The 12,329-nt window shown below is 44.4% G+C and overlaps 1 protein-coding gene across 1 annotated transcript in view; it reads right to left on the bottom strand.

The window, feature by feature from the left end:
* The window catches only part of GSG1L (GSG1 like), a 53,137-nt gene that overhangs the window by 6,515 nt on the left and 34,293 nt on the right, over positions 1-12,329 (bottom strand). The window contains exons 3-5 of the mRNA XM_075514671.1: positions 10,005-10,157; positions 5,771-5,882; positions 785-952 (exon numbers count right to left, since the gene is read on the bottom strand). Of these exons, the coding sequence (XP_075370786.1) occupies positions 785-952; positions 5,771-5,882; positions 10,005-10,157 (433 nt within the window). The remainder of the gene's footprint in view (positions 1-784; positions 953-5,770; positions 5,883-10,004; positions 10,158-12,329) is intronic.

Below are 12,329 nucleotides of genomic sequence, written 5' to 3'. Positions count from 1 at the left end.
TTGTGTTCCTCACATTCTGCAATTTTAGGCAAAGCCTTAACCTTCTCATGAAAGAATGAGAGCAGCAAGTATCCCATTGCAGCCACGTGGGCCAACTAAGAGTGCACGGGGTCAGCAGCGCGGCGGGTGGGCAGCGTGCGGTGACGGGCAGAGTGAAGGACCGTCTCTGGGCCTTCAGGGCTCAGACAGGACTTAGAGTCCATCTAAGACCCTGGTAGCAGCGTGGGTGGCACTGTGTGGATGTTTCTGCAGTGCAATGTGATGTGTGCACTATATTTGTGTGGAGGAGCTCAGGAGGATGGGTTGTGTGGAGGAGCCTAGGATGCGTTGTAGGCACGTGACTATGGAAGGTGGCAACTACAAAGTGGTCTAGTGGTGGCTGGAAAATGTCTCAGCAGCCATTAGGAGGTGCCTATTACATGTGCTGAGAAAGGATGGCTGTACCATTTGTTATATCCCCATATTTTTACCTTTCCAGAGAGGGAAAATCAGCTTGCGTTGGCAGCATAGCTTCTTACGAATTCCTATGAATCAGGTGCATACTGTAAAGACTTGTCAGTCTTGTGTTTTAATGAGTATATAAGAAAAGGCAGGCACTGGGACATCACAAAATTTAAGAAAAAACAAATCAAGGAGGATCTTTTGTGTTTGTCTTTAACACACATCTTCTCCAAGTATCTCAGAGACTTCACCCTCATGTGCTGAAATGGGTGAGAGCCTGGATTTTCTGAGACTAGCAGAGTCCATGAAAACCTCCACTGATCAAGTGACTGACTGCACTGACCTTTCTCTGAAGTACTTGATGGCTTCCTGGTCTAGGAAGTTCTGCTCTTCTCGAAAGCCCTGCTCAAAGATTTTGCGCTTGTGTCTGAACTCAATGACAGTCTTAGTGTAAGAGTTCAAGGTAGTAACGGAGGCCGCCATGCAGCAGGTGAAAGAGCCCCATGCCAGACTGTGGAGAGAGAAACCAGCAGACAGAGCTGGGTTAAGACAGCAGCTCATGTTATATTTCTGACGCCAAGAGACACACATACACAGGATGCGACTAGGCAGGTAAGTCAGTGGTGACAAACCCGTTCTCCTCATCTTACCTCAAATGACCTGTGGCACGTGCTCAGGCATGCAGGCAGGATGCTGGGCTAGGGGCTGGGCACAACTTTCATCCCATGGAGAACCGCATGGCAGAGTGCTAACGTGAACACTCGGTGCACTCACAGAAGAGTCGAACGCCTCTTGATTTCCCTTGGAAACGTTTCAGAGCCTTGCAGACAAGTGCTAAAATCTATAGAGCAGTAGTGAACTCCTGGAAGGAGTAATGCCCCAGGGAGCACGTCTTTTGGACCAGTGGAAGTTCTCCAGCATCCATGGGAGTCTGACTCTGCACAACACTACTGCACGGATGGTTCCTATTCTGTTTTTTTATGCCTTCATCAGACTACTGTATTTCCTTCTTTCCTGGTTCATGGACATTTCTAGCATTCCTGGCTTATATCTGGTCTCTGAAAGCCTGACCAGAATAGAAGACAGCGCTTCCATTTTGTGGGGAGATCCAATCTGAGGGCAGTGCCCCAAGTGTGCAGGCAGGGCTAGCCAATCTTGGTCAGCCAGTGGCAGGACGCCTGCAAGTACCGACCAGGAGCATGGGGAGACAGAGGGAGAAGGAAAGTGGAAGAAAAAAAGTGACTGCCCCAATGCCAGGCTGGAACAGCAGCAAGTGTTGTCCTGGGTCTCCTGGCAAGGAGAGTTCAGCTGGGAGCTGCCCTGCTCCCTGCTCGTGGACGGGGTTTTCCCCCGGGTGCCTTCTGCCCTCCCTGCACATCCCTCCTCCAGCCTTTACCTTACTGATCTCAAGTTCGGATGTGGCTGGGGGGAACTCACGGCCCCAAGGAGTTTAGATGCTTTTTGAGCATGAAATGGGGCTACAAAAAAGGCACTGAATTCCTCCTTTTGTCTGCAGAGCTGATCTGCATTCAGGCTCCCCTTGACTTCACATTCAGCCCGTCAGCTCCAGCTACGTATAGTTCACAGTGGTGTCCTAACTAACTCGGATTAACTTAATCACCTGTGTCAGCTACACGCTTTACCTGCTCCTTGCTTTCACCTTTTCTATAACCAAATTGAACATTGATATAAATTATGCAGAACAGAAAGAATACAGACACAGCAGCATTATCTTATAAATACGCATTACCAACAGAGCCCTCAGCATGAGCTGTTTTCCCATTCTGCAAAGGATCTGCAGACAAGGAAACAGTTTCTCATTTCAAATTAGACAAAACTTGAAAAAGAACACATATTCATGAACTGAAAAATCTGGAAAAAAACGGTTCAAGTGAACAGGAATGGCTCATTTCAATGATTTCAAAATTCAGTGCATAACAAGTCCTTTAGGGGCTCCCATGGCAATGAAGCGTGTGGAGGCAGCCCTTTCCTAGTCATTTTGGAACCCATTTGCCAGATGCAATCAAATGAGAAGGAAGTGTAGTGAACCCTGGGGTGGTGAAATTCCCTTAGGTTTCCTACGGTTGGGTGGAGAAGTGGAAAGGAAACTCGTGCTATGTGTGCGTGTCCAGGCACAGGGAAGCCTGGCAAGCGTCTTCCTCCTACACGGAGTGTGTGGAAAAGCTCCAACAGCTCCAAACATTTCCAGCTGGGCTCCTAAACAATATCAAGGAAGAAGCCAGCTGAAACCACATGCTTCACTGTGCCTGGTTGGTGCCTGGGCAATGACATAGGGAGAAAAATTTCTCTTGAAGATTTCTGATCATTTCTAACCATTAACTCAGAAATGCTGAAAGGTTCAGAGAAGGAAATACAGAATGAAGACTCTCAATGGGGCCTCAGGTCTGGCATTTGGTAAATCATAACAATGAGACAATTATAATTGATATGTCTTAGTTTTTATGGACCTTGGTTAAATGTTATTTACGTGTAAAGAGCGGTTCTCCTACCTGTAAGAGTTACAGCCTACCTTTAACATCCTACCGTAAAGAGGTGAAGCCCACTTTAGCAGCAATGCCCCTCCGTGTCAGCTGTGCCCCAGATGTGGAGGGACTGTGCCTAGAGTGCTCTGGTAGCTGAGCGCAGGGCTGTGCTCTCAAGTTCCTCTGTGGCTCAAACAGCTCAGGTTTTTGTATTTGTTTTCTTTCCAGAATGGCCGAGCTTAACATCCACTGATCCTCAGAGCCTCTGAAACCCTCTGCCTGGAGAATCCCCTGGCCCACTCCCGGCTTGTGCCAGAGCCCAGACCAACCTCCAGGCTTTGCCAATGGCTTGGGAATGGGGTAAGATAACAGGGACCACGTGGTGCGTTTTCAACCCTGGGACAGCTGAGCAGATCACAAGCAGCCCTTCGTTATTTTGAGGAGAGGTGTTTTTATCATTCCCTTTCGACAGAGGGGAAATGGAGTCGCAGAAAAAACAGCTTTCCCCTTGGCACTTGGGAAATGAATGGCAGTCTAGATGTCCATGCGTGCCCTTTGGCTCGTGGCCATGGGGAGGCTGTTCCCTGGCCCCGCTTTTCAGCGGTGTTACGATCCTCTGTGCTCTGACAGGTTGTCTGGTAGGATGCTGCAGTGGTGCTTTTTACAGAAGGCTGTAAATATTGCTGAGGTTTGCACTACTGGGTCAGGGGTATTTAAAGCTCATGCTTCAGGCCATCACCTGAACCTAGATGGAGCAGAACGAAATCCCTACATGTGCAGAGTTTCCAAACTCCACCAGGCTGGGTGGGCGTTTGTTTTTAACCCTTCTTAAAGAAGGTGTTCAATTCTAGGCGATGCCAGGGGAGGTTGTAGCTCTCTAGTCCGTACAGCAGTGATGGTTCGGTGTTAGCTGGAAGGAAGAAGCCTTGTTTTTGCTGTGTTTGACTTTCAGACCTTCCTTTGCCAGGTCTGCTACCAGTCACTGGCAGGGCATGAGGAACCGCATGGCCTTTCTCAGGCTGCTGAGCACCACTGCAGGCTGAAAATGCTGCTGCTGTTCTCGTCTGTCCCGGGGCAGCTGTGACTGACCTGATGTTTGCACCTCGGCCAGCATCCTGCATAGGCAAGTATGTTGCCTTGGCAGGTATTAGGGGAGGGAGAGAGATTACCAAATCTGAGAAGCTGCTTTGTGACAGCAATAGCTTGAGCAGAGCCCAGCTTTAACTAGGGTGAACCAACAGTCCCTGTGGGGAGTGAAGCTGAGGTCCCACTTCAGGAATACGGGGAGAGCTGAGGTTGCTCCCACATATTTGCCTGCCTGTGGGTATCTCCAGCATCCTCCACAGTGAGGCCCAGCCCAGGGTCAGTCCTGGTCTTTAAGCCAAAGCCTGCTGTGCCCTGGCTCTGGCTGCCTGGGGAGGGCTGCAGGCAGGGGATGCGACGTCTGCCCTGGGAGAGAGCTGCGGGTCGGACAGCGAACAGCGCTGGGAGCTGCCGGCGCAGGATGGGGTGCTGGGCTCGGAGCAGCTCACTCGGAGCACGGGTAGGACCAGTGGCCCAGGACCAGTGGCTCATAATGCCCTACGGGACCCATGAGCCTGACGCCTCTTCTGAGACATGGGCATTCCTGTCTTGCCCAAGGTGAGGGAGAATAATCGAATAAGCTAGAATAATGTCTAGCTTTATCATGCTAGACATTTAACAACGTTCTGAATTTTTAGTATTGCAGTAAATTATAAAATAGATTACTGAAGACAAGTTAATAGAGAGTATGCCTTATTATTTAAATATATTAATAATTATAGAATTATTGTGACGGAATTGTTATAAATATTTATATAAATATATGAATGCAGTATATTTATGAGTTCATCATCATATGCAATAAATATTCATTATTGATACACAAAATAAGCTGTATTTTAAATATAATGCGATTTATATTTTGTAAAACGTTACTAAAATGTTAGTAACTCCTCCCATGAAACACCGTATAGTGAGGGAAGGAGGAAAGACTAATAATTCCCTGCAGGGCTGTGCATAAGAAGTATTTGTATTTATTGATTGGTGTTAGCAAAGGTTGTTATCTCTGCTCTGAGATGGAATGAAAATAATAAGCTATATTTAGAAATGAAAAAAGAAAGTATTTTCCCTAGCCATCCGAAGAGGCTGGTGCCTCTAAAGGGATGTGAATGTTGTTTGCAGGTATTGCTATTCTCCACAGTCTCCTATTCTTGTTACTCTTCTTATAAACTTGCAAGCAATATAACACAGTTGACGTATCTTGGCCAAATTATTTTTATGTGATTTTTTAGAAGATAAATGGGAAAGATAAAAAAAAAAAAAAAAATCAGTCTCCAAACTGTCGTGTCCATTTTCCCAAGCCATCTCCCCATGATCCACAGGGAAGTATCATGGTGCCAGGAGCACTATGCCTTCCTCTGCAGTTGTGTTAAAAGTTGCACTGTAAGGTTCAACTGACACATTAATTAAAAACCAAAAAAAAAAAAAAAAAAAAAGCTAAAAGTCTCTGAAATGCCATGGCAATTATGTACCTAAATTGAACTTTAATGAGAGTGCTCAATCTGTGTTGGTAATTGTGGCTGCAGTTTATTTACAAATGCTATGTACCTGCTGGTATGCACAGCTGCTGCTGCACAGTCACTGATAGCTGTCCTCTAACATCTCAACAATTGTATGGCCATGGTGGTTTTTTGCTCCTAGCATTTTGGCAGCTGGAAATTCACATGCGTGTTCCTGGAAATTTGAGATGATATGTACAATCTCCCAACAGACTGATGGAACAACTCAAAAATGAAAAGATATTAACTGGTGGTGACACTTACCAGAAGGACCATCCATAGTCCCATGAATGCGGTCGCCAGTCCTCTGGCCCAAGGCTGACTGTCACTTGGAAAACTTGAGTATACATCATGTGTGCCACCATCCCCAAGAGACCTGAGAAGCAGGGATTATAATAGGAATTTTTGTGCTAATGTTTTTTATAATGCTTGAGATAGCTACTGCTGGAAGTGCTTTGAAAGCTCCAGAAAAGTCTTTGTTGTACTTTTATGCCTTCTATTCTACTGTGGAGGAGGGAGCTGCATGGGCAGAGGGAAGGTGTGACTGAGAGCTCATTATTTTACATCATACTGAATTCTCAATTAAGAGAAGAGTTAAAGAAAGAAAATCGTTGAAGAAAATGTTGCACAATTAGCATCACCACCAACCTTGCTGCTGTAAAACAGGGGTGTGCCACCCACAAGTTATCTCACTTAGCCCATCGCAGACAGGCCTCAGGTAAGAGAATAAGGAGAGATGCTTCTGTAGGCAATGCAAGATTGAATGTGTTAACGCCAAACAACGATATTTTATCTGAACGGTTGCTAAGATTTATAAATTTGAACACTTATAAAACACTTGGAAGTTACACAAGGAAGTTAAGTGAACTCAGTATTCCTGATGATGTGCGGTGAGAGGACGCCATAGGAATACTTCTGAAGGTACAACGTTGATAATGCTTGCTTTTGTGACGGCAGTATATTTTGCTGAGATAACTACAACTGGGCGAAGATTAGACAATGTATTAGACACTCGACTCACTGTGATGTTCAAAAAGAGGGTTGCAGTTAGATCACTGGGTTTGCTCTGCCACTTAGCCGGCCAGCCCATATTTTTACATTTAGACATCTCTCTGAGGAAAATGAAAACCCACTTTTCAAGAAGTGGTGGCCAGTAGCAGCTCTGCTGCTTGGAGACTTTTCTAGCTACAGTAACTTGGGGTGTGTCTGCTTTAGTACCTAGGCAGTGCAGAATGATGCTCCCAGCTGAGCTCACGAAAGCATGGGTTCAGGCAGGTAAACTATGGGGCAGGATCATCATTTTCCAAAACACCTTGGACCTACAGATGTCAAAAGGTCCTTGTGCTGCAACGACAGTTCAAGGCACTTAGAAGTACTGGTGTTCTGCCATGGTGGGGTACAGTGCGGTCCCATACGTTACACTTGGCTCCTTAACCAAAGTTGCCATTTACTGTTATCTCTGGCTATCTACTTTTTTCCACAGTTGTCCTTTCTCCATGTGGAAGATCCTGATTTTCCATCCCCAGACCCAAATTTTGGCTCTTCTTTCCTGCTTACTTTCAGAGTCTAAAGCACTTCATTAGTCTCACCAGACATGTGGATGATTCAGTGCAGTTCTGGGGGAGGGAAGTTGGGGAATGTCATGTTTGTGTTGTGGATATGTTAAGCAGGACCTTCAGCAAGACAAATGTCGTGTTTGATACAAACAACTGCAGAGGCTGAAAGAAGATATTTTATTACAAGAAGCTGCGGTAATTTGCTCAGCTGCTTCATGTCGGTGTGACACACCGGAAAGTTAGGAGGTGGAAAGAGCAATTCACATCGGAAGAAATGATATTTCGGCAGGGTGGGCGGCCTAATGGGAGCACAGCAAACTGGTACACACCTTGGTTGTTTCTGGCTATATTTAATTTCCAGAATTCACTGCGAGCTTGCTGTACTTCTTAAATCAGTGGATTTCTCTCCAGCTGATAGTTATGGCGTTGATCTTAAAGTTTGGGGTTTGTTGTTCCTATACCTACTGTCAGTAATTTTTCAACCTTAATGAAATATTACAGACTGCCCTAAGACACGTCATAGTCACTCAGAGCCATCAGGGGGTTTGACACGGCCAGGACTAGCTTCAGCAAGGCTGATCTGCTCTGCTCTGTCGTGCAAAACCTTAACGGGGTTTCAGCAATGTTCAGACCTTTCGCTGTGTGGGAGGCCAGGATGACAGTCCACTGATACAGGTGAGGAGGAGGTCATCAGCAAGTCCTGCTGAAACACAGGGACCACAGTGAAAACGTGGCATTTATTGCTTTATCTACCTAGTGGCGGGGAGGGTTGGGGACGGACGTGCACTGGCTGTGCTGCCAGTGGCATTATGCCGTGTATAAGCTATAGCAAGTCAGTGTGAGCCTTTCTTTCATTGTGCCGCTTCGTGCACTTTTGGTTTGGTTTGTTCCTGATGCCACCTATCCGTTTGGTCTGTTTTAGATATGCCTTGCCAAGTTCTCCTGGGGATATCCTGTGGTACTGTTCGTTGTACGTTTAATGGTCACATTTTGGATAAAATGGCCTGTCTGTAACATAAATCAACAAATGCTGTATTTACAAGATCATATTTTCCTCCGGTTGGCTGCTTAAGGCTGGACAAAGAGGACAAAATGCCTGTATGCCCACCCACCTGGGATCCAGGGCAACAGATGCTTGCGGGTGGAAAATCCTGATACTACAGTGGACTGGAGTGACTGGAGTGGATGGGAGTGCAGGAACACTGACCATTGAGAGCTGGCTTGAGATCATTAGCCTTGCAGGACCAGAGCTGTTTCTAGGTGTCAGTAATGAGAGAGCTTAAAGAACTAAATTTGGAAAAGACAATATATTTTAAAGCATTTTCAGTTACCTTTACTAAAAATATTATTTATGGACTATATCACATTAATTAAAATGCTTTATTAATAATATTACATGAGAGACGTATGTAAGTTTTTTAATTTGTGTAAGGTTAAGAGGGATACCAAAATCACGATGTTGTGGGGGTTTTTTAATGACTCATAAGAGGTTAAGAAACAGCAATAAGTGGCCACACTGTTAGGATAATTTTTCCTAACCTTTAGACGTTGAGCTATAAGAATATGAAGATCCCATTGCACTTTTAGGAGGGAACTCTAGCATGAATTTAATGAGAGGTGTGTTGCTCCAAGGCAAAGTCCTCTTCATTACCTAATTTCTATAAAGCTGTGTCATTATAAATATGCTTTTCTTCTTTCCTCTGATATCTCTGTCACTGAAAATAACAGCTAGCAGTGGTTTGGGGTGGTTTTTTTTAAAAAATTTTAGAATTTTAAAGTTTATATTTGGAACATCATGGCAATGTACTTATAAAGAGGGAAGGACTAAATAAAAATAGAAAGATGTGTAGGAAAGAAAACTTCATAATTCTTACAAAATTTCAAAACTGCAGTTAATAGTGAACAGAAAGAGAAGCAGCATGGAAATAATTCTTTGAAAGCTGAAGCTTTCCACATACTTTGATTTTGAAAATCGAACTGACTTTTTTAAAAATCCAAATTACATCCAAAGCTGAAAAATATGTTTTGGCAGTTTTTACCAGACTTTTTTTTTGTCCTCTCAGCTCTACTTCTGATCTAAGTTTTATACCACTAACTGTATTTCACAATTTGAAGCTATCCCTGAAGATAGAAACTCCTTTACAGAAATGTACACTGCCTGTTACAATCTCTTTCAGCTTGAAATACAGCAGAATAAAAGGCACTTTTATTGCAGAAGTTCTTTCTGCCAGAGAGGTCCGTGCAGGAGCGCTCACAAAAGCCAGCTGTGGCTGGTTGGTTGTACAAATCCTGGGAAGCGGAGTTTTCAGCCAGCATGGACGCGAAGGGGCACTTCTTACATGGTTAGGTCTGATAACTTCTTTTAGAGAAGTGGATTCCTCAAGTTCATTCGCTGAAGGGCTCCAAGTACAGACTGAGCATGAAAATAGCCTGAAACAGTTGTTCTGAGACATGTACATGTCCCCAGATTACTTGTGGGGTTGCTCCCAAGTGCAATTACTAGAACCCTTTTCATTCTCAATTGTGCTAATGAACAAGATGGGCTTGCTTTGGTTTGAAGCATCAAGCCTTCATCTACTCTTATGATTAACATGGAAAAAAGAATTTTCAACACTGTTTTTCATTTTCTGTTGGATTATCAGTGTGATGATGCTGAAAATGGAGGCTCAGGCTATGGCAATGGTAATGGCTGTGTGGGCTGGGGGGAGGCTAATTGCTGCATTGCCGTTGTGAAATCAGGACTATGCATTTTGACTTCTCCCTGGCAAGAGGCAAATTTATCATGTGGTCCTTGTTCCAAAGGAACAAAGAATTGTAGTGAAAAACGTGATAGTGAAATGGGGATAAAAGAGTCTTGTAGCCCCCTGTTTTTATTCTTTCAAATTTTTAGAATTTTGTTTTGTCGTGACTCCTCGGGCAAAAGGGAAAGGGAAGGTTCATACCTGAAAGCACAGTGAAGACAGCAGCAAAGGCATTTAACTTGAGCCCATCTATCACACTGCTTGAATGAAAGAGCTCGAGGCACATAAGGCTGAATCCGACGACTAACAGCATGATGTATAACACCTCGGATACTACTGATAACCACAGGACACCTGCAATGCACAAGAGCAGCAACCAGTCACTTATTTGGGAAATACTTTCAAGAGGTTAAAGTTGGTAAAAAATAATCAGGAAGTCAGGGATATCTAGGAGTAATTGTGTATTGAAGAGCGGCAGGGGACATGGTTTAGTAGGCATGGAGGTGTTGGGTTGACGGTTGGACTAGATGATCTTAGAGGTCTTTTGCAACTTTAGTGATTCTATGATTTTATGATTCTAGGGTGGTAATGATACAGCAGAAAGAACAGGCTGTTTCCTAAGATCTCATCTTGGCTAAAGAACCTCTTTGGGTATATCTAGAACATCTTGGCTCCTCTGACCCAAACCATAGGACACAGAATCCATTTTCCCTCCCTGTGTCATGATTTAGATGAGCAGAATCTAGCACACACAGTGGTGATGGCACATAACACCTTACAGTGTATGGGCTGGTGGGAGATGAACAGGCTTGGATACCTCTTTTTCATGAGGCTATTCAAAGAAAATGCTTTCAGTCCAGGTTTTAAAATGCTTATCATAGAATAGTGTTGGGCCTGTTATTAGAAACCGGGGTGCTGCAGAATGGCTGTTCTGGCTTGGGGTGTTCAGATCCACTGCACAGATCTCCGCTGCTGGGACCAATATGAAAACTGCCAGAATACCGGTGGGGTGGAGCCAGTTATTTATAACATACTCGGTTGAAGAGCTGCAGGTACAAAATTTGGTCTGCCTTCTGTGTTCCCAACCCCTAGGGACAATCCCTCAGGTGAAGGGCAGAGTTGATGTGCCCTCTCTGACCCACACCTTCTGCAGGACTTTGGGGCTGTGCACAGGTAAGTGGGTCTGGCAGCATTTGGTAGTGGTCGACTGAGACCGATTCATCCGCTGTAGATGTTACATTTGGAAATTCCAGCACAAAGCCTCTAGCAGGATCTGCTGAGTCTTCTAAAGTCACCAAGCCACGGGGTAAATTTGAGAGGATGGTAACAGATGATAATATTGAGTCCCTGCCAGATTTCTAATCGCTGTTTCAGCACGAGAATCTGCTAGAATTCCTCAGTACGTTTGCTAACCTGATTGCTAGAGAATTCACCTGGAAACAATGAGCAGTGATGGAAAATTTCAGCCTAAGCAGTTGAAACATGGAAAGTTAAGCATCTGAAGACAATGGCTTATATTAGAAAATGTTAGCTGTAACCATAGAGACTGCTACAGGCTTCACTTATATTAATACATTCTCTCCTCACTGTAAGAACATATGCGTGATAATGCCTATAGTTGAGCTTATCAAACCAGATATGCAGTCTCACTTCTATCAGATATTTGAGTGCCCTCTTAGTGACCAGGATGACCCCAGCTTACATTTTGTCTGGGAACTTGTCTTTATAATTGCATCTAATTAATATGTGCTATTCGTTGTTGCCACCGTATCTGACCTTTTGAGTTTTTAAACAATACTACAGAGAGTAATAAATAAACCCTTTAATTTCTCACAGTGACTGTATGTGTAATATTGCATCTATCAACAGCAAACAGCTGTTTATCTCACTTCTATTAGTCAACTTGGTATCAGGGCAACTGGCATGCTTTTCCAAAAAGAAATATGAGGGAGAGACAATAAAGGTGTTGTTCTGCAATACAGCAGGATTAAGAAGGGATTTTGCCTCATTTTCTCACAAGCAGAAGTTTCTATGACAAGAGAATGATGAAATGGTTTGAGTTGGGAAGAATTAGATTATGTAAACCTGACCTACAAACTGAGGCAGCAGAGAGCCCTAACTAATGGGTTCTAATTCATAAATGTCCCAGCCCAAACTTGAAAGAGTAATATACAACATATCTGCCCAGATATTTATTGCCGTGTTTCAGCTCTTGAGGACACTCACTGCTGGTATCTACACACAAGGGCAGTGCTGCAGTGGTGACTGCAGGTCAAGGCTGAGGTGTGGCTCTGTCCTCTACTTCCCTGGGTGAACAACTGGCTGAAGGGTTGGGCTCAAAGAGCTGTAGTCAACGGGGTAACATCAGGCCGGTGGCCAGTCACTAGTGGTGTTCCCCGGGGCTCAATTTTAGGGCCAGTGCTCTTCAATGTTTTTATCAATGACCTGGACACAGGAGTTGAGTGCACGCTAAGAAAGTTTGCTGATGATACTAAATTAAGAGGAGATGTTGAGTCCCTCGAGAGT

This window comes from Mycteria americana, chromosome 12, assembly GCF_035582795.1.
Source record: "Mycteria americana isolate JAX WOST 10 ecotype Jacksonville Zoo and Gardens chromosome 12, USCA_MyAme_1.0, whole genome shotgun sequence".
Taxonomy (NCBI): domain Eukaryota; kingdom Metazoa; phylum Chordata; class Aves; order Ciconiiformes; family Ciconiidae; genus Mycteria; species Mycteria americana.
The sequence above is the reverse complement of the archived record's forward strand: the minus strand, read 5'-3'. Positions and strand labels throughout refer to the sequence as shown.